At 52.7% G+C, this 23,097-nt stretch overlaps 8 protein-coding genes across 8 annotated transcripts; 3 read left to right on the top strand and 5 right to left on the bottom strand.

Moving 5' to 3' along the window:
- Positions 1-269: 269 nt before the first annotated feature.
- J4E93_007906 (uncharacterized protein) lies at positions 270-4,086 on the bottom strand (the record flags this gene model as incomplete). Its single annotated transcript, XM_049345809.1, has 3 exons — positions 270-339; positions 389-3,177; positions 3,223-4,086. 3 exons carry the CDS (start codon positions 4,084-4,086, stop codon positions 270-272), a joined length of 3,723 nt encoding a protein of 1,240 aa, XP_049197336.1.
- Positions 4,087-4,478: 392 nt separating this feature from the next.
- PRP46 (pre-mRNA-splicing factor prp46) lies at positions 4,479-6,032 on the bottom strand (the record flags this gene model as incomplete). Its single annotated transcript, XM_049345808.1, has 2 exons — positions 4,479-5,402; positions 5,457-6,032. 2 exons carry the CDS (start codon positions 6,030-6,032, stop codon positions 4,479-4,481), a joined length of 1,500 nt encoding a protein of 499 aa, XP_049197335.1.
- A 2,745-nt stretch (positions 6,033-8,777) lies between these two features.
- On the top strand, positions 8,778-9,437 carry J4E93_007904 (uncharacterized protein; the record flags this gene model as incomplete). The annotated part of the gene is made up of 2 exons (XM_049345807.1): positions 8,778-8,858; positions 8,910-9,437. The coding sequence occupies 2 exons, from the start codon at positions 8,778-8,780 to the stop codon at positions 9,435-9,437; spliced, it is 609 nt and encodes a 202-aa protein (XP_049197334.1).
- Positions 9,438-10,689: 1,252 nt separating this feature from the next.
- J4E93_007903 (uncharacterized protein) lies at positions 10,690-11,975 on the top strand (the record flags this gene model as incomplete). Its single annotated transcript, XM_049345806.1, has 2 exons — positions 10,690-11,773; positions 11,830-11,975. The coding sequence occupies 2 exons, from the start codon at positions 10,690-10,692 to the stop codon at positions 11,973-11,975; spliced, it is 1,230 nt and encodes a 409-aa protein (XP_049197333.1).
- Positions 11,976-12,040: 65 nt separating this feature from the next.
- J4E93_007902 (uncharacterized protein) lies at positions 12,041-12,924 on the bottom strand (the record flags this gene model as incomplete). The annotated part of the gene is made up of 3 exons (XM_049345805.1): positions 12,041-12,836; positions 12,883-12,889; positions 12,921-12,924. The coding sequence occupies 3 exons, from the start codon at positions 12,922-12,924 to the stop codon at positions 12,041-12,043; spliced, it is 807 nt and encodes a 268-aa protein (XP_049197332.1).
- Positions 12,925-17,532: 4,608 nt separating this feature from the next.
- J4E93_007901 (uncharacterized protein) lies at positions 17,533-19,433 on the top strand (the record flags this gene model as incomplete). The annotated part of the gene is made up of 3 exons (XM_049345804.1): positions 17,533-17,948; positions 17,997-18,583; positions 18,637-19,433. The coding sequence occupies 3 exons, from the start codon at positions 17,533-17,535 to the stop codon at positions 19,431-19,433; spliced, it is 1,800 nt and encodes a 599-aa protein (XP_049197331.1).
- A 97-nt stretch (positions 19,434-19,530) lies between these two features.
- J4E93_007900 (uncharacterized protein) lies at positions 19,531-20,362 on the bottom strand (the record flags this gene model as incomplete). The annotated part of the gene is made up of 2 exons (XM_049345803.1): positions 19,531-20,206; positions 20,358-20,362. 2 exons carry the CDS (start codon positions 20,360-20,362, stop codon positions 19,531-19,533), a joined length of 681 nt encoding a protein of 226 aa, XP_049197330.1.
- Positions 20,363-20,653: 291 nt separating this feature from the next.
- ERB1 (Ribosome biogenesis protein erb1) lies at positions 20,654-23,063 on the bottom strand (the record flags this gene model as incomplete). The annotated part of the gene is made up of 2 exons (XM_049345802.1): positions 20,654-20,971; positions 21,027-23,063. The coding sequence occupies 2 exons, from the start codon at positions 23,061-23,063 to the stop codon at positions 20,654-20,656; spliced, it is 2,355 nt and encodes a 784-aa protein (XP_049197329.1).
- Positions 23,064-23,097: the final 34 nt, after the last annotated feature.

Below are 23,097 nucleotides of genomic sequence, written 5' to 3'. Positions count from 1 at the left end.
GAAACAAGACAAAGATTCTCTACACATCTCACCACTGTTCAGAAAGTTTGATTGAGCGTGGCTGCCCCATCAAGATGGGCCCTCTGTTCTGATGACGTGCTGAAAGCAAGAAGAGGAAAGAGCGAGTGACCACGAACATGAAGACTATGCCAAATGGAAAAGAACTCAGGAACGTGATATTTTAAAAAGCAGTATTCGCCTGTTATGATCTTAAGTGCCTATAATGCTAGCTATGCAATACCTCATAGTATCATATCTTCCCATGCACATTACTTCGACCCAACATCCGGAAACAGAACCTGCACCATCTCGTCCAGAAGCGTAAAGGCAATATGCGTACTGTATCCTCGTTAGTATCATCCATCCCAGAGCCATCCTACAAACTTACTTCAACCGGGTATTATTAATGGTCCCCTCAATCTTCTTCGCCGCCAACTGCGCATTCTGCCTCCCCACCACACTACTCGCCAACTCCGGCACAAGAGTGCTCAGAATCTCGCTCGCCGCCTTCCTGCTGTTCTCTTTATCTTTGCTGGTTCGTTCAACACCGACTTTCATCCTGCCGTTAGGCCACATGCTATCTTTCAGCGTGTCGATGTACTTGACGATGTTGTTCTCTGAAAGCAGGTTGTCGAAGGACTCGCGGACTTTCCGCTCAATGGTGCCGCCGAGAAGTTGGTGCAGGACTACGACGACAGCGCGGCCTCGGAGCCAGTTGTTCTCGCGGTTTAGTTCGAATGTTTCGAGGAAGATGTCGCAGATTGGTTTTACGAAGGGTTCGAGCTCTTTGTTTTCGAAGGCAAGAAGTTCGGCTTCTGCTTCAGCGTCGTTGTTGGGTTCGCCGGCGACGAGAACGCCAGAAGACGAAAGGTTGCCGGGTTGGGCAGTCGCGCCGTTTGTGTTGGCGAGCTGGGTGGTTGCGGCTGATATGAGGTTCTGGCCTGCGACTGAGAGTTGGTCGAGCACTGGTATGTTGCCCAAGAATTCCTCCATGCCGTCGGCAACTGAGTTGTAGATGCGAGTTACGAAGTCGTTGGAGTTTGGATCCTGGTTTCGCAGGGCATCGGCGGGGCTGATCGCAGCTTGTGAGAGGAAGGCGCGTAACTCGCGGCTGCGGCATACAGCCGGAATGAGTAGAAGCTCCCTTAAATACTTCTCAAGTCCAAGCCTTCTCTTGTGCAGGAAGTCTTTCTGGAGCTTCAGCATCATCTGCCGGCGCGGGAACTCTAGATTTCGGACTTGCGGAAACTTGGCGCGAAGTCTTTTGTTCAGTTCGTGGAACTCGCTGTATCGTCGAGAGACGACCCAAGTAGCGGCAGGCATCTGGTCGCCAGCACGTCGTCGTACTTCGATGACGTACATGGCATACTCCTTGCCGTCTTCCTCTGTGCCGACCATAATCGATTGAATGAACACAGTCGCGCGTCCGTACAAGCTGTTGTCGCTTTCTTGAACGATGTACTGCTGACGCTGTAACTCTTTTCTCTGTATCTCCCGCTGAAGGCTGGCTTTCGATTTTCGCAAGATCCTCAGTTCTGCAGCGTTGTTTGTCAACTCAGCTTTCGATGTAAGCGAGTCGACGATAGACTCTTGGGATACCAGGCGCTCAATATCAGCAGTAAGCGCATCGATAGCCTCGGCGAGCCCCAGGTCTCCAGGCGCCGCCTCGTGGATCTCTTCCTCCTCTGCTTTGCCCCTCGGGACTGGGTCATCGATCTCGTCCTCCATGAACCTTTCTTCATCGCCAAACAGGTCATCATCAAATACACCGCGCGTTCTGGGCTCTCCAACTAAGCCAAGGGACGCTATGCTTGGCTTGAGACTATCTTTGCTTTGCTGCAATTGTGCTTGTGGGGCTGGGGATGACGCTCGTGGTAGATCGATGGATCCTCGCATGGAAACACTGTCTAGTGGCGACTTCAGACCCGGCTCGTAGAATATTGAACCCTCAGGCTCGTCCATAATGTCGATGATGGCAGCCTGCATAGCATCGACGACCTGCGTATTGTTGCCATTGGAGCGGTCATGACCAAAGTCTGAGTTGAGGCTTGCGGTCGAGTGTGCAAGAGGATCTGAGTCGTAGTCCTCGTCGAAGAGAGGTGCGCGTGCAGATGATGACCTGTGTACATCCAAAGAACGTCGTGCAGGTGGCTCGGCGTTTTTGACGGCTCCTTGGCTTTTGAGATCTGATGACGATGCGACAGCTCGACGCAAGTCTCCTTGTGGTATCTGCAATGCGCTCTTCTGCCTAGACGAGGTGCGAATCATAGCAGGTGCCGCCGTAGACGAATTGTCGAGTGTTTGCGCTACAGTTCTTGTATTCACACTGCTGTTCTGCGCGTTCGCTGCCTCGTCCATGGCTAGCCATTTGTAATACAAGTTGGACTTCTTGAACCTTCGGAAGTAGGGTTCCTGCAATTGTTCGTACGCCGCCGTCTGAGCTTGTAGCAAAGAACGTCGCGCATTATGATACTGCTGCGGAGTTGCCTTCCGCCCGGCTTTGAGAAACTCAGAGACCGCTTGTCGAGCTTCGGGAAGTATCTTCAACTCCGGGTTCGACAAATATCCGTCGTAGATCTGCGCCAGGTCTGCACGGTCAGACTCTGTCCATGCAGGAAGAGAGCCTATATAGTCCGGCGCTTCTTCAGTCTCTACTTCCAGTGGATTGCGAAAACCGTCCACCACAATCCAAAACTGCACCAGCCGCATCAGGTCCGCCTGGTCCATGAACTCCATGAAGCAAGACAGTCCTGAGGCATCGTACAGCACTTCACGCAGAGACGCATTTGCGAACTTGGACGAAGTACGCTTGTGCTTCGGCTTCTCCTGTGCAGCAACCTTTGCCCGCACCGAGCCACCAGCACTGAGGTTGGTGACCTTTGTATCCAAGATTTGTCGCGCTGTTTCCAGGCGCCGCAGATAGATAGGGTCTTGATCTTCTACCGTGGAATCCTTCCGCAGTTGACTTGACACTTCGCTGCGAAATCGTCTAGCATCTGCAAGAGTATTGGTCTGCCTAATGGCTCGTATGAAACGTTCGAACCGTCGTTCGTTATCGCCGGGCGCAAGCTTCGGAAACTGGACGTTCTTGGGGTTCTTCGGTGAGGGCGGAGCATGTTCATCGAGAGCAGCTCGAATCTTGCGGACAGTTTTCCTTTCCTGTATCAACGATCGTCCCTGACTAGATTAGCGACGGTTTACTATGAGCGGGGATTTTCTTACATATCCCTCCATAAGTTGGTTCCATGTGTCTGGGTCAGCGAGCATCTGCATCACAGGAGAGAGGACTGCGCAGGCCACAAGCTCTTTGATCAGTACATTGACAGCGGGACTGGTTGACATGTTCGCAGGCATAATCTTTGGCAGTAGTCGCGTGACGATGCTTCGTAGATGTTGCTGCTGTATAGGCTTGGTATTCGAGTATGCCAACGACGCTGCCGGGTGCAACCGGCCCTCCTTGTATTTGGCTGCGATGGCCAGGTCAAGCTCCTCAGAATCTGTGATGTTCCGCGACAGCTTGCGTCCGCGGACTATGCGCTCTGCCTCGTATGACGCCCGCAAGTGATCGGTGATAAGAGGTATCATGCGCGATACGACTGTCTCGACCATATCTACTGCCAGTATGCGTTCCCGAATCTCGCCCATTGCAGCCCGTATCGCATTGTCCACCTCGTTGACAAATGTTGGGCTTTTGCTGATACTGCCATACCAGCTCTTCACGAAGTCGCGCAGTATCAGCCCAATGAGCACGTCGATGCTGTCTGATATCATGAAGGACGCGGGGTATAGCGGCTCCATCATGTACATGTTCCTCATGTCCAAAGCCTCCCGCTCAGCCTTCCACCTGCCCGGCGCAACGAAGGCGACGTGGCGCGGCCCATAGTCAACCTTTCCTCCGCTTCGTAGGTCTGTGTCCCAGGCGATCGTGAAGGTGAGCCATGCTCCCAGGGCAAGCGTCGCGAGTACTCCGGCGAAGAAGGCGTAGGGCAGGTAGTGCAGCTTGGGCTGCCAATGGGTCAGGTACCCCCAGGCGATGAAGACGGCGATAGCGGCGAAGACCAGATCTCTGCGCTTCACGGGGGCCATAATCGTGCGGGTGGCGCCCGTTTCTGCATCTTGAGCGGGATGGCTGAGGGTGCGGGAGGCTTGGTGTTCTTTGGACAACCCACTTTCGAGCTTAGACCACTGCTGACGTCGACCCGCGTATATCGTATCCAGCGAGTATACGAACGTTAGTATCTTGTTCGACAGCCTCACAATAAACTCAACAAGTGTAGAACATAGGAAGCACCTGATGAAGCTTCTGTATTGCGCTAGGTTTGTGAGCGCTATCAACCCCCGTGGAAATGACTGCGCTCCTCCTGCTTGGTATAACCTCCTATGCAGATAATGCCATGATCCCAATAGTTTACATTCATGACGCCGTTCCAACTCCGGTACTATGCACAAGCTTTCTCGTCTGGCCCAATCACATCCATCTAGAATTTCCGTCGTCCAAGTGTCGGCTTCCAGTCGAGCGGGTGTGTCTCTTCCGTGGCGTTCTCATCCTGCTTCCAAATCTTGATAGACTTGTCCGACTCTCCAGTGATGAGACGCAGGCCGGTTTTGTCGAATGTCGAGCACATGACACCTGCTTCAGCTTCGAGAGAACCCGGCTGTGCGATACTTTCGCCATGCTGGAACCGATGGCCTGTCTTCCAGTCGTAGAACGAGGCTTCGCCGTTGTCGCTACCGGCGAACATGATGTTATCCTCATTTACAGAGAGTGTGTTGATGATGCTGTTGACCGGCGAGAAGTTCTGCATGAAATCGCCGTTCGGGCATAGCCATTGTTTCGCCGATTGCGCCGATCCAGATGCAAATGTAAACTCTGTGGGATGTGTGGCAAGAGAGCGAACCGACTTCTTGTGATGTGTGAGAACCGTACGAGTCTTTCCGGCGACCAGGTCCCAGAGTCGTATTGTGCTGTCCATGCTTCCAGACAAGACTTGGGGCTCGGCTTCTTGACATTGGATCGAAGAAATCGTTCCCTTGTGGCCCCCGAGAACATGAATATTGCTGCGCGATCGCATGTCCCAAACACGGACTACACCATCTCGTCCTCCTGTGCAGAGCACATCGACGGTCGGATGGAGCGAAAGCGAGTAGACTCCGCTCAAGTGGCCGTGGTAATGTCGAATGACTTTGTTGGTCTCGAGATCCCAGCATTTGACCATCTTGTCTTCTCCACAAGAGAAGAGATACGGATGCCTTGGGCTCACTGCAAGTCCTCTGACTGCCGAGATGTGTCCTGTCAAGGTGATCTTTAGTTGACCGCTGGCCAGATCCCAAAGCTTGATCGTCCTGTCTGCGGCACCGGTCGCGAACCATTGGTTTCCAGGCTCCATAGCCACCGATCGAACCTATACGTAGTCAGCCGCTGTCGCTCTCTTGTGTAATACTATCGTATAACTTACCCATCCCATATGTCCGCTGATGACCGTCTTGACCTTCCAAGGCGCATGCCAGTCGGGCTTCGCTTGACGAACCACGTCCTTCCTGACCAATGCGCTGGACGTCTGGTCTTTGCTTGGCGTAGGTCCATGAGCGTTTGGTGCAGCGCCCTTGCCTCCCGCCCTCACTGCCAACTGCATCGACTGCGCGTCACGCGCCTTGTTCGCCTTTTCTGAGACGCCATCAATCATCTTCTGCATCTTAGGATCCGAGGCCTTCTCTTCAGCGTTCTGTGCCTTGATCTTCTTGCGTCGCTCCGCCGCTGTAGATGCTGCGCTGGCCATCTTCGCAGCTAGCGCGGGTGGTAGCTCGCGTACATGCTCATATTCGTTGCGAATGCGCGATGCGACGCTGGCCTGGTCTGCGGCGGCCGACGGCGCTGGTGTGGTTGGGTGGATCGAGAAGCTGCCATTTGAAGCGTGATCTAGCGCCGCTGATGACGCGAAATCGGCGGCGAATATCTCTCGTGTCCGTTTCGACGAGGATCGAATAAGCTGTTCCGCCGTGCTGAGAGGTCGCGAAGCTGCAGTTTCGGCCATGGCGACTAGGTGATGTGGAACAGGGGAGGAGTACTGTATCAATATTAGCTGCGGAAGTTCGCGACCAGGGCGACAGTGATAGGAGCAACTCACGTGTTGACGTATATGATGATATGGGAGGCCGACTGCTGGTCGTCGACTCTCCATCGCGAAGTTTCACTAGCGCGCCTTGCGAGCTAACCCGAGCTAAGGCCGAACACTATCTTATCTGATCATCTCCGCTGCCCAAACCTTCCCTCATAACGATGTACCTAGAGCACACCTTGCTACCTTGAGTGTTGCTTAGCTCGTCAAGTCATTTATCCCACTCTTTACAAAGTATTCATGACTTTCTAATCTTCATTTCTCTCTCATTTCGCGGACATCGTCAGAAGGGTTGCTACCTGGTCGGTTTATTGGGGTCGGGCGACTCGGTGAAGGCCACGACTGTGGAGCTTGGAATACTGCAGTAATGGATCATTCTTACGAAGACAGAGTGCATGGATGTTGGACCTATCTCCGACCTGAATATGTGTCATGGCCCTAGACTTCTCCGCGCCGACCATCAACAACGCCTAGCTCCAAGCAGCCCAGCATCCTTCGATACCAGACATCCACTGATGAGACTATCAAATCCTACTCCCTGGTGGCTCTCTATCACAGCCATGAAATCTGGGACCTCGAACTGCTCCCGCAAGTCGATTAAAACGTTGCATACACATAGCAGTAGACCAACAAGAAGTACCCAACCCGAGCTATCCACCAAAAGCTTCATCGGGTTCGCGCACGAAAGCTGAACGAAGTCGACAAGATATGATACCTCAGTGATGCTTTCGACTACAGCGTATTTCATCTTCCCGAGATCTGGGTTGAGCATCCCAACAAGCCTTGGAAGCAAAGAATCCAGGCTTTGAGTAAACGATGGTGGTCTATGGCGATTGGATGGAAGGTCCAATGCACAAATGCCAAGCGGAGGAGCCGAGTGGTCTTACTCCGCAGTTGGGAACCCAGGACGCAATGCTGGGAGCTCAATGGGGTTACGTGACCGGTAATTTGTACGTAAGAGCCCTCATCTGGTCATTCACATGGGTACCAACTTCGGATCGTCCAATACTCGTCGTGGCTAGACGATCCAATGCCCAACGCTCGCGTGCACACATCAGAATGTGCGGGACATGCAGGGGATACGAGTGAGCCTCTCCTTCGTACGGCATGGCAGTGTAATATTGCGCCGCAAAGCTCACATGTCAGTTGCTGTCAGCACCGCGCACATGTTGCCTGCATTGCGACCACGTTTATGACTGCGCAAAACTGTCGCGAACGTGTGGATACGGAAAACCCAGCGGTCACGGCGACGATGCTTGTTTCCCCAGATCTTCCGGGTTCTCCGCTTCATAGCTCCAGGATTGCGCAAAAGCAGCTGAACGGCGCGCGGTCAAGCACATGCTGCCGAGGAAGTTGAATGGAGAGCCAGACCGAATCGTCAGATCCTTCCAGAGGAGGAAAGCCACCTCCGCACGAAATGACGCAGGAACGGTTAAACCCTTGCACTTCAACAACAGGGTCGTATTGGCGGCACACCCACCACAAAGTAACTCAAGAGAAAGTGTCCTGTGCCTAGAAGTAGGTATTTCGTGTTTTCAGAATAGGAGTACACAAGCATATTTCTGACAACTGCCTAGACACACGAATGCAGGTACAACAAGGCCGCCAGTCTTACGCCATGCCACCGTCTTTTTGCCGGGAATTTCGCAGACAGCGGTGGACGTTCGGATGGCGCATCCGTTCGGCGGGTTAGCCATGTTCCTGCGCGACCGAGCTTAGCCAAAGGGTGTAAGCATGGATTATCCCGGATGTTTGGCCGAGAATGGTCGAGATGTCGCGGGGTTTGTAACACTGGATCCTGCGCCATATATCGATTCTTGTGTCGCATTTGCGCTTGCCGCCATCCAATGGCCACCCAGCCGGACTGGAGGAGAAAACTTTGACGATTGAGGATCTGCGCAAAGCGACGATGCACATAGTGGTTGGTTTTGCCTCGTTGCGTGGCTTCACAGCCTCAGGGCTGCCCCGGATCTTCTCGCTTCGCACTAGTCCCGGAAGCGATTAGATGGGAACGGCCGCACCGTCACTGGCCTCATGAGACCCAATCAGCAAAAGCTTCTAGTCTCTGCGGCATGGTTCTTGGCGCCTTGATCAATTCGATCCCTGTTCTATGCTGGAGCTCGCCGTCGCCCAACACCAATGCTCACCAATGATGTCCAATCGACGATCGGGTGGCTTCTTACTCGGTTCAATAACACTACACGCTCCTCGCAATTTCTACATGACACTCCAGAAGATGTAGAGAAAGTTACGCGGTACCATCTCCTTTCTTTCAATCTTCATGATTCACGACCATTCGCTGGCAAGGCGCGCCGCGCCTAGTTGTGTGGCAATAGACTCTGCCCTCACAAGTCCGGCCTCGACGAGCCGCAGCTAGCGATGCGTAGTCTGGGGTAGTGTCATCACGCGCTACCACATCGAGCAATACCTCCAGGGGCTGCTTGAAGATCTCGAACGGGGGCGAACAACACGCCCAGTGTGGAGCCACTTGGGTGCTAGCTTGTTTCTCACCTGGACACGGGTGGCCTACGGTTCCGCTTGATATAAAGAGCTTATGGGAGCCTCCTGTTCGAGTTTCTGCAAGCTTCAACTGTCGTTATACATACATCAAAGAACTTTCACTACACCGATCACCGTATCAACACCAAGACAACCGTCAAAATGAAGACCTTCACCATCGCTGCCTTCGCCGCTCTGGCCTCCGTTGGCTCTGCCCAGCTCAGCAACATCCCCTCTTGCGCCGTATGTTCTTACCACCACCTTTATAACTACAAGTAAACTAACATTATTCAGCTTCAATGCTTCCTCGCTCCCCTCCAGAGCGACGGCTGCTCCTCCCTCACCGACTTCGAGTGCCACTGCAAGAAGGGTGCTGAGCTCCTCGGCAAGGTCCAGCCTTGCGTCCAGGGTGCCTGTGAGCAGGACGACCAGGCCAAGGCCATCTCCGCCGTCCAGGACACCTGCAAGGCTGCTGGTGTTCCCATCAACATCCCCGGTGCCGGCGCTGCTTCCTCCGCGGCTGGCTCTGCTGTCGCCAGCGCCACATCCGCCGCCGCCTCTATGGCATCTTCTGCCGCCGCCTCCGCCTCCTCCATGGCTTCCTCTGTCATGTCTGAGGCCTCTTCCGCTGTCGAGTCTGCCGCTTCCTCCATGGCCTCCGAGATGTCCTCCGCCATGATGACCGGTACCCCTACTGCCAGCGAGAGCATGATGAGCATGACCCCCTCTGCTTCCATGTCTGAGTTCACCGGTGCCGCTGCCCAGGCTACCCAGGCTGTCGGTATCCTCGGTGCCGCCGCCCTTGCCATGCTCGCTTTGTAGATACCCTCAAGCCCTTGGTGGCAAGCATGAACGGATTGACTGGTTAGTCATGGTCAGGATGTAATGGAATCACGTTGGGATGGATGGATCGAATCTTGTATTACCACCTAAAACCGATAATGCGATACCTAATATTTCGAACCCGAAACCTTTATCTCATCTCATTTTCTTGTGTCGCCTCCAAACTTCAGGCATGTTCCACTTCGAATTCGCGCTTTTCCGCTCTATACTTTCTGTGAACGCGTCAGAACTATTTTTCCGGTGGCTCTTTGCATTCGGTGAAACTGAAGCTGAGAAGTAGCGCAGTGACGTCAGAGTAAGCACTATCGTGTCGCAAAATGAAAACACAAGGGTTACCATGCCTTCGTTCGGATTGAAGCTACCCGCGGCTGGTCAATGTATACAGACTCTGCGTGTGTGTAATGCATTGTTTTATGCAAATTGTTGAGATGCCCTCTTGCAGAAACACCGCAGTGGAAGCGACAGAGGCGCTGTTCTGTTGCAATCGTCTTGGGTAATTACCGTAGACGGCCCTTACTCTTAGCTCGGCTCTTGCAGACGTTATTGTGTCGTCTGCCTGATTCAATTGAACACCTGGGCACGCTTAGTATATTTTGATATGCATTACAGTTGATCTCATATACGTCGAGAGGGCTTATAGACTCGACGGACGCTGCGAAAAATCCGGTATCCGCCCAGTTGTTGGGAAATATAATTATTGCTTGATGAGGTTGCTCTTAAGCTCTTCCCATTGCAACTCTGTGACAGATTTCTAGCCACTTGCTTTGATCGTGCAAGGTAAACTACTGAAAGAGAACAGGGCCCTCAATATTCAAGCGACTATTCGACGATACCCAGCTGCGTCGTCTCGCACGCCACCAACTACTCAGCTTGAGTGACAGTGCCATCAGTTGCGCAATGCAGGACCGCACAACTTTGGTCCAAGACCAGCGCTTACTCGATCGAGAAATACATGATCTCGAAAAAGGGAAACTACCCCAGCGGAAGTCTAGATCGCGTGCATGCTGCAGGCGCGACGTTAGTAAGCGTTGTAAAGGTGACTACTCGCTGCAGCAGACAAGGCAACCACACATAATCAATTCGTGACGTCAATTCCTGCGTCCGTAGATAGCTAAAAGGGCGCTGTCGTACTTTGAGACGTAAAAGAGGGGTCGTCATAACCTAGAGAGCGGACGAGCGTACCTGCAACATCGCCAACTTCAACATTCGTAACCCTTCCCAGACAATCACCATGGCTTCAGAACCCGAACCATACACAATATCAGTGCCCGACTCCGCAATCGAAAAGCTCAAACGCAAGCTCTCAGATGCCGACTTCCCAGATGAACTCGACACACCCGATCAATGGCCCTACGGCTCACCCCTCTCTGACATCAAGCGTCTAGCAAAACACTGGGAAACAAACTTCTCATGGCGAGACGCCGAATCCAAGATGAACAAGCTACCCAACTATCGCAAAAAAGTCCAAGTCGACGGTTTCGGCCAAATCGACATACACTTCGTCCACAAAAGAAGTTCAAACCCCAACGCCATACCCCTCCTCTTCAGCCACGGCTGGCCAGGCTCCTTCCTCGAAGTCACAAAACTGCTTCCGCTCCTCGAAGCCGGCGAGAAAGAAGGGAAACCCGCATTCCACGTCGTTGCGCCATCTCTGCCGAACTTTGGGTTTAGTCAGAGGATTAGCAAGCCTGGCTTTGCGTTGTCGCAATACGCGGAGACGTGCCATCGGTTGATGCAGGACCTTGGATACGATAAATACGTTACGCAGGGCGGTGATTGGGGGTTTTGGATCACGAGATCGATGGGGTTGCTGTATCCCGACTATGTGCTCGCGAGCCACATCAATATGGTGCGCGCGCAAGCACCGACGTTCACATCGCAGCCTGCACTTGCTCTACAGCACGCTGTTACTCCTTACACAGAAGCCGAGAGCAAAGGAATCGAGCGCTCAGAATGGTTTCTCAACGAGGGCCAGGCGTATCGCCAGCTGCAATCTACGAAACCACAAACACTCTCCTACGCATTCGCTGATAGCCCCGTAGCTCTACTGGCATGGATCTACGAGAAGCTGATCGACTGGACCGACGGCTATCCCTGGACTGACGATGAGGTACTTACTTGGGTTAGTGTATACTGGTTCAGCACTGCAGGGCCCAATGCGCATGTTAGGATCTACTACGAAGCGCAACATAATCCTACGGATCTAATTCCGAATCGAGAGCGGACGACGACGTGGATCGATCGGGTGAAGTTGGGCGTTGCGCACTTTCCCAAGGAGATTACTGTTGTGCCAAGGGTGTGGGCGAAGACTTTGGGTGAGTTATTCTCGTGGTGATGAGGTTGTGGCCTACACTGACTCATCTGCCACTAGGTCCTCTCGTTCATGAGAGTGTTCACGACAAGGGTGGGCATTTTGCTGCGCATGAGAGACCGGATGTGATCGTTGCGGACCTGCAGAAGATGTTTGGAAAGGGCGGACCGTGCTACGGCATAGTTCCAGGGAAGTCGGGTTATTGATGTATGATGGTGAACGGAAACAACGTTGATGCAAATTTATGGTAACGAGAACTATTTGTTTAATGTCATTGCTTGACAGGTGCCGGCCTTATCAGCTCAGTGGTCGAGTCTCGAGCGCCTTCACACGAGAAGTCGAACGCGGCCAGATTCGCGTCTGTTGGCTTTTCAGCCGTAAATTGCGTGTTTGTTTTCCCATCGTCGCGACTTTTTGATGGTGAGAGAGTTCGTCCCGGGATCAGGTCGAGCTCCTCTTTGGATACCAATGTCGATCGCGACAAGTCCTTCTCTGCCGCTGATGCCGAAGAGCTGAACGTAAGCCAGTGGATTATGAGCGCGTCCCAGCATACGTCCACCAAACAGATCGTGAGGCATATCATGCCCAGCTCTTCACCCCTGGTAAGGAAGAATTGTACCATATTCGCCGCCGTCGGTATCTCTATCAAGAGCGATCCAATGATACTCTTCCACAGCAATGTCTTGATATTCTTCCTAGCTGGCGTATCCTGTCCTCCATGCACTGCATCCTCAATCTGATCTGACTTCCTCTTGAACATCCTGGAAAGAGTTGATGCGCAGGGTAACCCTACGACCGGATAGAGTAGGTAAAAGAAAACCACAGTCAGAATGATGTTCGTAAAGAAGTTGACCACGGTAAATGGTATCGATGCGATGCCGCGAATGCCAAAGTGGCAGCGTCCGTCCGATTCGTGCAACTCGGTGACATGGTTGAGATAGGCGTTGATGGCGACGGTACTGTACAATACGACAATCATAGCCATGCAGCATAGGTATATCTTGTCTTTTCGCCTATTGACGAAAGGCGCGCGGACGACATGGATACGTTCGACCAAGAAAATATAGCTGCCATGTATTAGTAAATGGCCGGGTTTCGCTGATACGCACTTACATGATAGCTTTGATGAACGTGTAGAAGATCAAGCACACCCATGTTCCCGCAACACAGAGTTCGTAGGTATACAGTCCCTGACCTGCCACAAGAACGGCTGAACAGATGATGAACATCAAGACCAGTACGTATAGCATGAAGACAAGCGCAGACATGAGGCGGTGCTTTCTCAAAATGCGGCGTTTGAGTTTCTCGAACCGCGAACCTATGGTCTGTGTCAGAAAGTGTGAACGCACGACTGGTCCAAACTTGATGGCGTGATGCATGTTGCAAAAGCCATCGTCTGGCCTTGAGATCGACTGGGTACGGAAGAAAAACTTACCCAGTAATAGCGAACACACCATCATGCACAACAGTGATATGATCGTGAAGATCGACCTATCCCGTGGAAGTTCGCCATTGTCGATGAAAACGTTCGAGTTCCGAAAATCCTCTTGCCGCACCTGTAAGGGGAGGGCTTGAGCAGCGAACGTCTGCATCAAGAAAAGACAGGCGAACAGCCTCATTCTTGACAGAAGTTCGGAACCGATATCGAAACGAGTCGTACGCGTTCGCAGAAAGAAAGACGTGATCAATAATCATTCGATTGGGGATCCTTGAGTCCTTAACTGGACCCTTTTCGCAACCTGACATCTGTCTTGGTCCCACAAAATGACGCTCCATTATTTTCTTCTTGCGTAAATTATATGGTCAAGCCTATGATCGACCGGGAGTTACTAGGGACTGTGGCGCTGAGGGCGATCGTTTTGCTTGACTTCCAATGTTGCGTGAGGCTGATTGGGTTTACGCTAGTCATGCGGAGATGGGGCCGGCTGGCCGATGTGGCCTCGAACGCGAGATTCCCGGTAGATAATCCACGTGCGTGCCGCTGCTCCCGTTCCTAGCAGCTGTTGGATGCGGTTTTGCTCAAATATCTCCGTCAGGGACAGGGTCGGTATTAGAGGCCGGTGTGTATTTTGCTTTTTCTACCTGACAGGTGTCATGGCTCGCTGATTCTTACCAGATGTCGCGTTGTCTCAACCAGCTATACTTCACCCATTCGTACCACGTTATCAAACGGAAAATCCTGTTGACTTCCCCTGGCGAGGATCCTAGTCCAATGTCTGACTGGATCTCGTTCTCTTGGAGCCAATATTGCCGTATCGGGTTTGCGACAATCCGCCGAACGCCATTGCGCCATTCTCTTGCTCTGCTGAAAGATCCTGATCCTGATGTCCGAGGGTGAGTTTTGCCGATGTTGCAACGGCCTGTTCTTCGCTCACGGGCATCATCTCGTTCCATTCCAAGAACAACCATAGCCAGGATAGAGCAAATTCGATGTTCCCTGAGCCAGGTACATATGTGCTCAGCAGGACCTTGCACGTCTCCTGTCTTCTCCAAAGAGACAGTTGGCGAAGCTGAAGAGTACACAGCCCTCAGATCTGGCAGGGGTCGCAGGGATGCTGAATCATAGTAGTCTGAACGAGTGGCTCCGAGGAACGAGCTGAGCAGATTGACTTCGGAAACTCACGAACAACTGTGGGGACTCTCGTAAACTTTGCGTACACTTTTCGCACGCTCGTACCCCACGTCGTGGGGTGTAAGAAGCATTGCGAATCCTCGGCCATACGAGCATGTGATTGATACAAGGTCGTTTCGGTCGATGATCGCTAGTATATGCGCGCTGCGAGAGCATCCTGAAACCCCTGCTGGTATCCACGGGGAATTTCTCGTCACAGCCCATGTTGCTGATCACACTTCTATCCAGATGTAGCATTCGATCCCCTAACGGCCAGAGGATGTTGGAAAGATGCGCGCGATCTTCTGATCCGGCGTGGAGAAGGAGCTGCGGCAGGTCAGTAAGCCCTTGAAGTGGCGTGTGGTAACTGACTTGTTCGCCCAGTGCGCGTTCAACCAGCTCCTCCCGCGAAAGCTCAATGAAGACATCGTGAAACCGGCCTTCTCCGACTGCAACTATTGGTGATCTATTGACTTTCGCTTGGTCACATACCAAAGTAGGAACACAGCCGCATTGCAACCTTGGAAGTGAAGGTTGCCAAATGTGATGTGCGTGTGCGATGGGCGTCGCGGCGGATGTCGCGCATACGCGCACGGCGCGTCGCACTAGAGCGGATTCGGACTTGCCGGATCGCTGATCTCCGAAAGCATCTTCGTAGCCATCCACTCACGACTCTACAACTGCTCCTCAACCAATAATGAGTGGCGATACAAGATTGAAAAAGAAGCGGAGAGGCGGCCCGCGCAGTAGAACAGGTATGTGCCGTGATCTATGAAACTCTGCTGCGATGCTGAGATAAGCTAATGCCATCAAGGTTGGTACGTTGGCTGCTATCCTCATCGCGAAAACCTGTACTTCTGGCTGACTGAGTCGCTCCAGCGCCACTTGCAAACGCCGTCACACTCGCTGCGATGAGAAAAGGCCAGTATGCGGGAATTGTGAGCGCCTTAACCTCGACTGCGAGCTATCCGAGGAGATCGTATGGGCTACCCCTCGTGTCGATACGACACCGGACGAACCAAACAATGATGCGCCGCTTCTCGTTGACGTGTTTAGGACGCGGATGAATGATCTTGACCTTCCTGAAAATACTTTGTCAAGTCAGAACTACATACCTGCTAATGGTGTCACGACAACAGGTTCCGATGAAGCGAACGGTCAGAAGAAGGTACGCTTGACACCAGAAAGCGCCTTCCTACTCCAGACCTATGTACGCACCGTCGCAACATGGATGGATATTTTTGATCATACCAGCACCTTTCAGCACAAAATTCCACAGTTGGTCCTCAGATCGCCGCTTCTGTTTCACTGTGTATGCGCCTTTACCGCCAACTATCTAGCCCTTTCCAATTCGAGCCATGATCCTTCTTGGCAAGTCACAGCTTCCAAGCATTATGGCGAATCGTTGCGCCTACTCATAGAAGCTTTGAGCATGCCTTCGCACGAACATGCGCTTACCGCAAGTATGCTGCTCTTGAGCTACGAAATCCACGGAGCTTTGCGCTCTGAAGACTATCGGCGACACTTCCTAGGCCTTACAGTACTTATCAAGTCACGACATGTTACAGCACAGTCAAGCGGCACTGATCTGGCCAATTTCTGGATATATATCCGACACGAGATCGTTGTGGCCATGGCGAGCGAGCAGCCTCTGATACTAGACCCTGCAGAATGGGAGGTATCTTGGGTGGAGGGTGAGACTAGAGAAGATGTTTTAGGAAACCACGTTCTTTGGATATTAGCGCGAGTTCTCAATCTCATTTTTGGACCAGATGGACGGACTGAAGCAGGTAAAGAGCAGCGCCAAAGCTTCCTGCACGAGATCGAGATGTGGCGCAGGGGGCTTTCTGACACATTTGTTGGTATCTCATATGGGGACAAAGACGAAGATGGATTCTGCAAAGTGTACTTCCCAGTGGCTGCCGCAGCCGCCACAGCGTTTTGTACGTTTATAGATGCACGTAGCGCTCAACATGATCTGACGGGTCCAGGGTATCACATAACGCATATTCTGCTCTATGCAGAGCCAGAGCTTCAAGACGAGGCCTACATTCCTCTGATTCAGGAGCAGGCTATGAGGATTACCGACATAGCAATATCAGATTTCCCCCCATCGCTGATGGTATTCTCTACGCATGGTCTTTTCTACGGTACGTATCATCCCTCCGGTTGAACGTGGTCAGATGGTTTCACGATCACAGCGGAACAGTCACTGATGCGTTCTAGCCGCGAAACATATCCATGGGATCTCAAGAAAGGCGCGTATCTGGAACGTCTTGAACGAGGTTGAGCGGCAAACTGGGTACAACACGAGTACGACCGTGAGACTTCTCCAAACTTTGGTGGAGGAAGGTGCGCAAAGCCATAGCGCAAGTATCTTATGAGCGACTCCTATTGCTTCGAAAGGAAAAACATGATAATTTACCAGCCTCTGCCTACCAAGAACCTGGAGAATGTCCGGCATCGGACCGAGCCGCCTCGTTGGTCAGCTGCGGGTTGAAGCGAAGCCAACGACTGATCAAGCATTGACTGCGAGGCTTCTGGGGTGATGATGGGGTCGGAAGTTTTCATCCTATCGCGCTGTCTAGGTGTAGCGACTTCGGTCACACTCCAGGATAGTGGCGCTTAGAGCACACCTCTTACTGGCAAACATTGTCGTTACCCACCCCACGTACATCCTCAGGCCCAACTCGGATGCTGGAAACAATTCAAAGACATCTCCTAAGACATGGTCAACCGCGATCTCAAATTCCCTTATCTATCAGGTTTCGTTCCAAGACAGAGCTGTAACAAGGTGTGGCATGCGCAGCCGGGTTCTGGCGCACGTCGCGAGGCTGCGCCGCCTGCACAGCCCGCGAACAGTCGGGTAGGCAACAGCAACACAACCAGTCGAAGATGCTCCCTGTTCTAACAAGCGACTGGGCAGCGCAAATCGATACCCTTTTCGAAACATTTGTGAGCGTATCGCATGAATTTGTTCAGCTTCTGGATATCGCCAACGCCACAACTTCGTTTATGCGCGGGTAGTCTCAGCCATGCACGACAGATTGTTTCGCGCAGCCTCCACGAGAGCGCTGAAGGGACTCTTGGTTATATTCGCCACTCCAACCGGTTTCTGAAATGCCATGTTCGTCAATCTATCTCACACCATTATGGCACCCCCACTCAACTCTCAAGACGATCGTGCAGCGTTCGTTGATGCTTGCATCAACAAGCGTAAGAAAGCGATGCATGCTTGGGAGTCACTTGGCTTGATCAGTGAGAAGTTACATGATGAGCAACACGGCTACTTCGTCAACAAGGAAAAGGCCGACAAGGCTAACGAACTGCAAAGAGTGGTTGAGGGAATAGCAAAGTCATTCGCTACGTCGTATCGTGGCACCATTGAAGAGCTCCATACCGATCTCGCTGAAGAGCACGCGTTCTCGGAAGACGTTTTCCGGCTCGGAGAAGAATTCGGAGTAAAGATATGGGGCCGTATAGAAGACGGCGAAATACGCTCGTCAGGCGAGTCCCAAGGAAACGGCATCGAGGAGCAGGATTGGGACGACCCAAAAGACCGCCAGAAGTGAGCACTCGATGCGTTACCGGAATAACACTTATTGACCACCTTCAGCATTCTATTTTACATCCGATGCTGGATCATATGCACCGTGATCAGAGAGTACAGGGCGACTCCACGAAAAGGCAAAGCGAAAGCTCGGACCCGGGACTTGAGCCCATCCCAAGATCAACAGGATGAAGACATTGTCCAAGATCTCATGGAGACTTACGACCCTAGTACCGAAGGTGGATTGTTTCGAGCGCCAGAGCCACCACGTATGTATCCGACACCTGAACCGCGTAGAGATACGACAGCCACCAGTGCCAACGAGAAGATTACAAGCACCAGTTTCACATCCATAAATAAGACTACAACACCAAATAAGAGGAAAGCGCAATATTCCCACGAACGAACACCTTCTGGGAAGCTTCCGAAGCCTTCAAAGGGCGCTCGAACAATCCCAGTTCTCACTCATCAACAACGAGATCCCTACTCAATCCCTATGTCCCCACCCGCATTCCCAAATCTAGGCCGCTCGTCATTCGAAAGACGAAGAGAGACCACGTACGATTCAGATGCGACTTGGGTGCCGCCTCGTGAAGAGACTGCAGACGCGGAAACGGTGGTCGATGCGGAGGAGATCAACCCAGGAGAAGTCGGTAAGCTCATTACTCCGGAAGCCACACTGAACGTTCAAGCTGACCCTCAATAGACTCGCGCATCCAGAATGATATCGCCACATCCAATGCGGACGACATGCAATACGAGTACGACAACGAGAACGCCGCTGGTCCATCGGGCACCTACCGAAACCCGCTCAGACAAGACTCCGTCATACCAGACACACAAACGCAAATCGATGTAGTAGACGCTATCATCTACCCGCCAAGTGGCCAGCTCAATCAGGACGAAGCGCGCACTCCAAGCGATGCGTACACCGACGCCATAATCCGCTCCCTCATTTCCGATCGCTCCCCCGAAACGCTTCAGACGCGCACCTACCGCCTGGAACTCTACAGACTGCTCATAGCGTATCTAAACGGCATCAAGAATTTCGACTCCTCCAACTACGATTCTGCCGCAGAGGAACGCATGGATCTCCTCCTCAGTCAATTTCACTGTATGGACTCTGATGTCTTCCACTCTTTTCGTCGTAACAACGGTGCAGTTCACCTGCATTACGTATTCGAGAAATGGATGAGTATGCGTCATCGTCTCGATGCTTTCCGTAGTGCGACAGGGTATCTTGGCCCACCCGGGAGGGAATGGGAGGAATTTTTGAGGGGATTAGATGATGTGCCGCATGCGGAGGCCATTCTAGCTTTTGTGGATCTGAAGGATGCTGGGGATGGGGAAGAGGGAGAAATGGCGCTTGGTGATGGGTTTGATGAGGATCTCATGAAGATGTTTGATAGGCTGACAAGATTCCCGGATTGTAATGGGCCGGAGGCTTTCAAGGGTGTGAAGAAATTTAATGAGAGGTTGCTGGTGTGGTTTAGGAATGAGTGAATAGGTGAAGGTAGACACATTCGCCCTTCGCGATCAAACACTCCATGATTGCGACCATTCCTTCCTGCTTCCAGCCAGCCAGTATCCGCCAGACTTGTCACGACACGCAGCAACTATCCATCTCGAGATCCAGCGCTGGCTTCTGCTCCACAACCGGCGCCACACCCCAATTAAGCTCTTTCAAGAACACAGTAAGCCGTTCCCTCAACTCAACCTCCTCTTTCTCCCTAGCCCAAACAAGATACAACCCCCACCTGAACTTCCCAGCCGTCCTCTCCAACGGTTTCAACATCCACTCCTTCAGCTCCCAACCCACGGCAAGCGGCATGTCGTTGTATACACGTAGCGTGATGAATTCCAACATCTTCGCCTCTCTCAGGAGCAAGTCGACTAGATCCGCAAGCCACCCGTTCATGCTATATGGCAGTGTGTGCTTATCAGTCACATCCCCATCTTTTTCGGCATTCCAGAATACGCATATGCAAATTTTGCGTGCGTTCTGAATGGCGCGGAGGGCGATTGGTTCGATTGGGCTATCGAAAATGGACGAGCTGGTAAGTGGGTAAAAGCCCAAGGTGGCTTTTGAATAGAAGTAGGCGCGGATCTCGTCGCAGAGGAAACGACATGTTATAGATAGCTCGGTTGGTGCCATTTGGTCGATGTAGGTGATTAGTCGCTCTTGTGCGTGCGCAGTCCGATTCTGCTTGGATTCCTGCCGGCAGAGATGGTCGTAGATCTCGTAGCGCAGTTCTTTGGGGAGACGGAGGAGAGGGCTGGAGGGAGTCGATGAGGACATGGTGGGTGGTGGAAGTGTAGGCGGCAGATGATGTGGATTGGGTTGAGGGTATGAAGGTCTGTTTAGACAATTGGATGGAAATGGTAAGAAGGAGGCAGGTTTATGACAGTTAGGTACTTTCAAAAGACGACATGTGGGTTGGCGTTGTGGCACGCCTCGCGATGCATGATGACGTACTACCTGGTGTGCTTTGGGTGATCTGGTCATGGACGAAGAGGTCGGGTTTGCAATATCCCGGAGCCTGACCTTTCCAAGCAGTGCAACCACCAGTAAACTATTGCATGCGTCATTGTCACTAGCAGGCCAAAAGGGACTCAAAGAGCACAACATTGAGACAAAAGCATTGAACTGTTACATTTTCCGTAATCACTCCAACGCCATGCGAATGCAACATCATATCGAAGACGGCAAATAATACTGTAATCTAGCTCCACAGCCTCAACGTGCCATCCGCACCAGCCGACACACACCACGGCTCCCTCGGATGCCAATCCAGACCCATAACACCCAACCTGCTCTTAATCTTGTGTCCGCGCAGTACCTTCAAAGGAACAATAGTAGCGTTCTCCATGAGGTCTCCCACGACCTTTCCGTGGAAGATCTGGATGGTGCCGTCGTCGGAGGTATCGGCGAAGAGGGGGAGACCGCCTTGGTGGAAGCGCACTGAACGGATGGCTTCCTTGTGGAAACGGAGGGTCTTGTAGGGTTTGTTGGAGAGGTCGAGGTCGTGCCAGAGGAGGCGCTGGATGGGAAGTTAGTGAATGTCTTAGTAGTGTTATTAAATATGGAGAACTTACCTTGTCGTACGTTCCGACAATGATGTTGTCACCACCGGGGTGCACGTCGATGGATGAAATCCATTTGGCACCTGGTTGCAGGATCTTGACGAGTTCCTGCTTGGCGAGATCGTAGCTGCGGATTGTGTTGCGGGTGGCGACGAAGAATATGGCTTTGGAGGGGTGGAATTGGGCGGTTTGCGCGATACCCTTGAGGCGGCGGAAAGGCAGTTGGGTGAGGTGTTTCGAGACGGTGTGGATGGCTACTGCTGTGCTTTGACCCCGGGGCGATACAGTGGCGAAGTAGTCTCCTCTCCGGTGCCAGTTCACTATCTTGACTGATGCTCGGACTTCGATTTGGACGAGAACGCCCTTGTTCTCCAAACGGGCTCCTGGACGACTCCACTTGCCTGGTGCTGCTTTAGGTGCCTCGCCAAATGTTGTTGTGGTGGGCTTCGAGGCTGCGTAACCCCAACCGGCGTCGAGAACCTCGCGACTGGCTTGCTCAACATCCGGCGAAAGAAGTGTGAAGGGTACGATTAGGTAGACGTTCTCGCCGCAAGCAGCAGCTACTACGGATGTCTCCTTGGTGGGTCTCCATTGTACTGCATCCACAGCCTCCTCATCTGATAGCTTTGCGTTCCAGACCTGGCGACCTGTCAACAGCTCCCAGACCCTTACGTAGCCGTCGTCACCTCCACTGGCAACAAAGATGCCATTAGGATCGACCGAAACACATCGAACACGTCCTTCTTGTCCGCGGTATATCGCTGCGCATGTAGTCGGGAAAGGCTTGAGCTCTTCAGGGTTCGGCAGCTTAGGTAGCAGTGATTCAGGGTCGATGTTGAGTCGGTTTCTCCGGATACGGGGAGCCAAGTAGAGATCCAAGCTTCGCTCAAATCGTTCCTTGACGAATGTCTCGTAACCAGGAACCTTGCGCAGCGCATCGTAGTTCTTGGGCAGGAAGTCCGTCTCCCGCTCCTCATCGTCTTGCTCCAACCACTTCTGCTCCTCAACCTTATCTGGCAAGTACTCGGGCGGTGGGTGGTAGCTCGCTTCGTAGCCAGGCGGTGGCAGCTTGGGTGCTGGGATGTGCATTGTGTTGTCGGGGCGAGGCTTCTCGTCCGCCCATACGTCAAAGGTGAAAACGTCTTGCTCTTCCTCCTGCTCCTCCGGTGCCCGGTATGGCTTGATGCGGCCTTCCCTAATCGCCTTGACGATTTTCATGACGCGCTTCGCCTCGTGCTTGGAGGGGATGAATCTTCGCTTGGGCTCTGGCGCAGCGCTCAGTGGCATAATCTCCGTGTTGACACCAGAGAAGTAAGCGACCATCTCTGGGTATGGGTCGTAACCATCTTCCACGATCTCGTTCCTTGTGAGCCTCTTGAGCACATCGAGCTCCTCGGGCGACAGGTTCAGCGGTTTTCCCGTCTGGGGATCCGTCAAGCCTGTCCAGCCCTTGGGTATGTCGATGCTGTCCAACAGCGCATCCAGCGCCTCTCCCTTTGCCGGGCGCATGATCTTCTTGCCGTTGATATCGTAGCCAATATGCGGGTATTCATCGTAGTACTTGAGGTCGATGTTGCCGATCGTGTTGGTAGCTTCGGCGTCAGAATCGTCAGATTCGTAGACTGGGTCGATCTCTTTGTAGATGTAGCGAGTGTTGCCGTGCGCGTCGGTGGTGACGGTGTAGTTGGGCTTCAGGTCTTCGTCATCGTCCAATTCCCCGGTTGCGCCACCATTTACGTCCAGATCCATCTCATGTGTAGGTACGCCATTCTTCTTGCGCAGTGGAACATCCGAGGTATTCAAGTTGCGCATTTCCTCACGAATCTGCTCTGCATCGCTATCTTCCTCCTCCTCTTCGTCTTCGTCAGAAAGACCCTCGATCACACTGCTAGCATCGGTATCGGCGCCTTCATCTTGGCTGTCGTCCGAGTCGTCCTCGGAATGCGACAGGATGCCCTCGAGCAGTCCGTCGGCCAATTCACCTTCCGAGTCACTGGGCTCGGGCGCCGGACGCGTCACTACCTTTCTCTTGCGCGGGTTGACTGACATTTTGGGCGTTTGATGTTTCCTCCTCACGTTCACC

This window comes from Alternaria ventricosa (genome assembly GCF_023758065.1).
Source record: "Alternaria ventricosa strain BMP 2768 chromosome Unknown scaffold_14, whole genome shotgun sequence".
NCBI lineage: Eukaryota > Fungi > Ascomycota > Dothideomycetes > Pleosporales > Pleosporaceae > Alternaria > Alternaria ventricosa.
The sequence above is the reverse complement of the archived record's forward strand: the minus strand, read 5'-3'. Positions and strand labels throughout refer to the sequence as shown.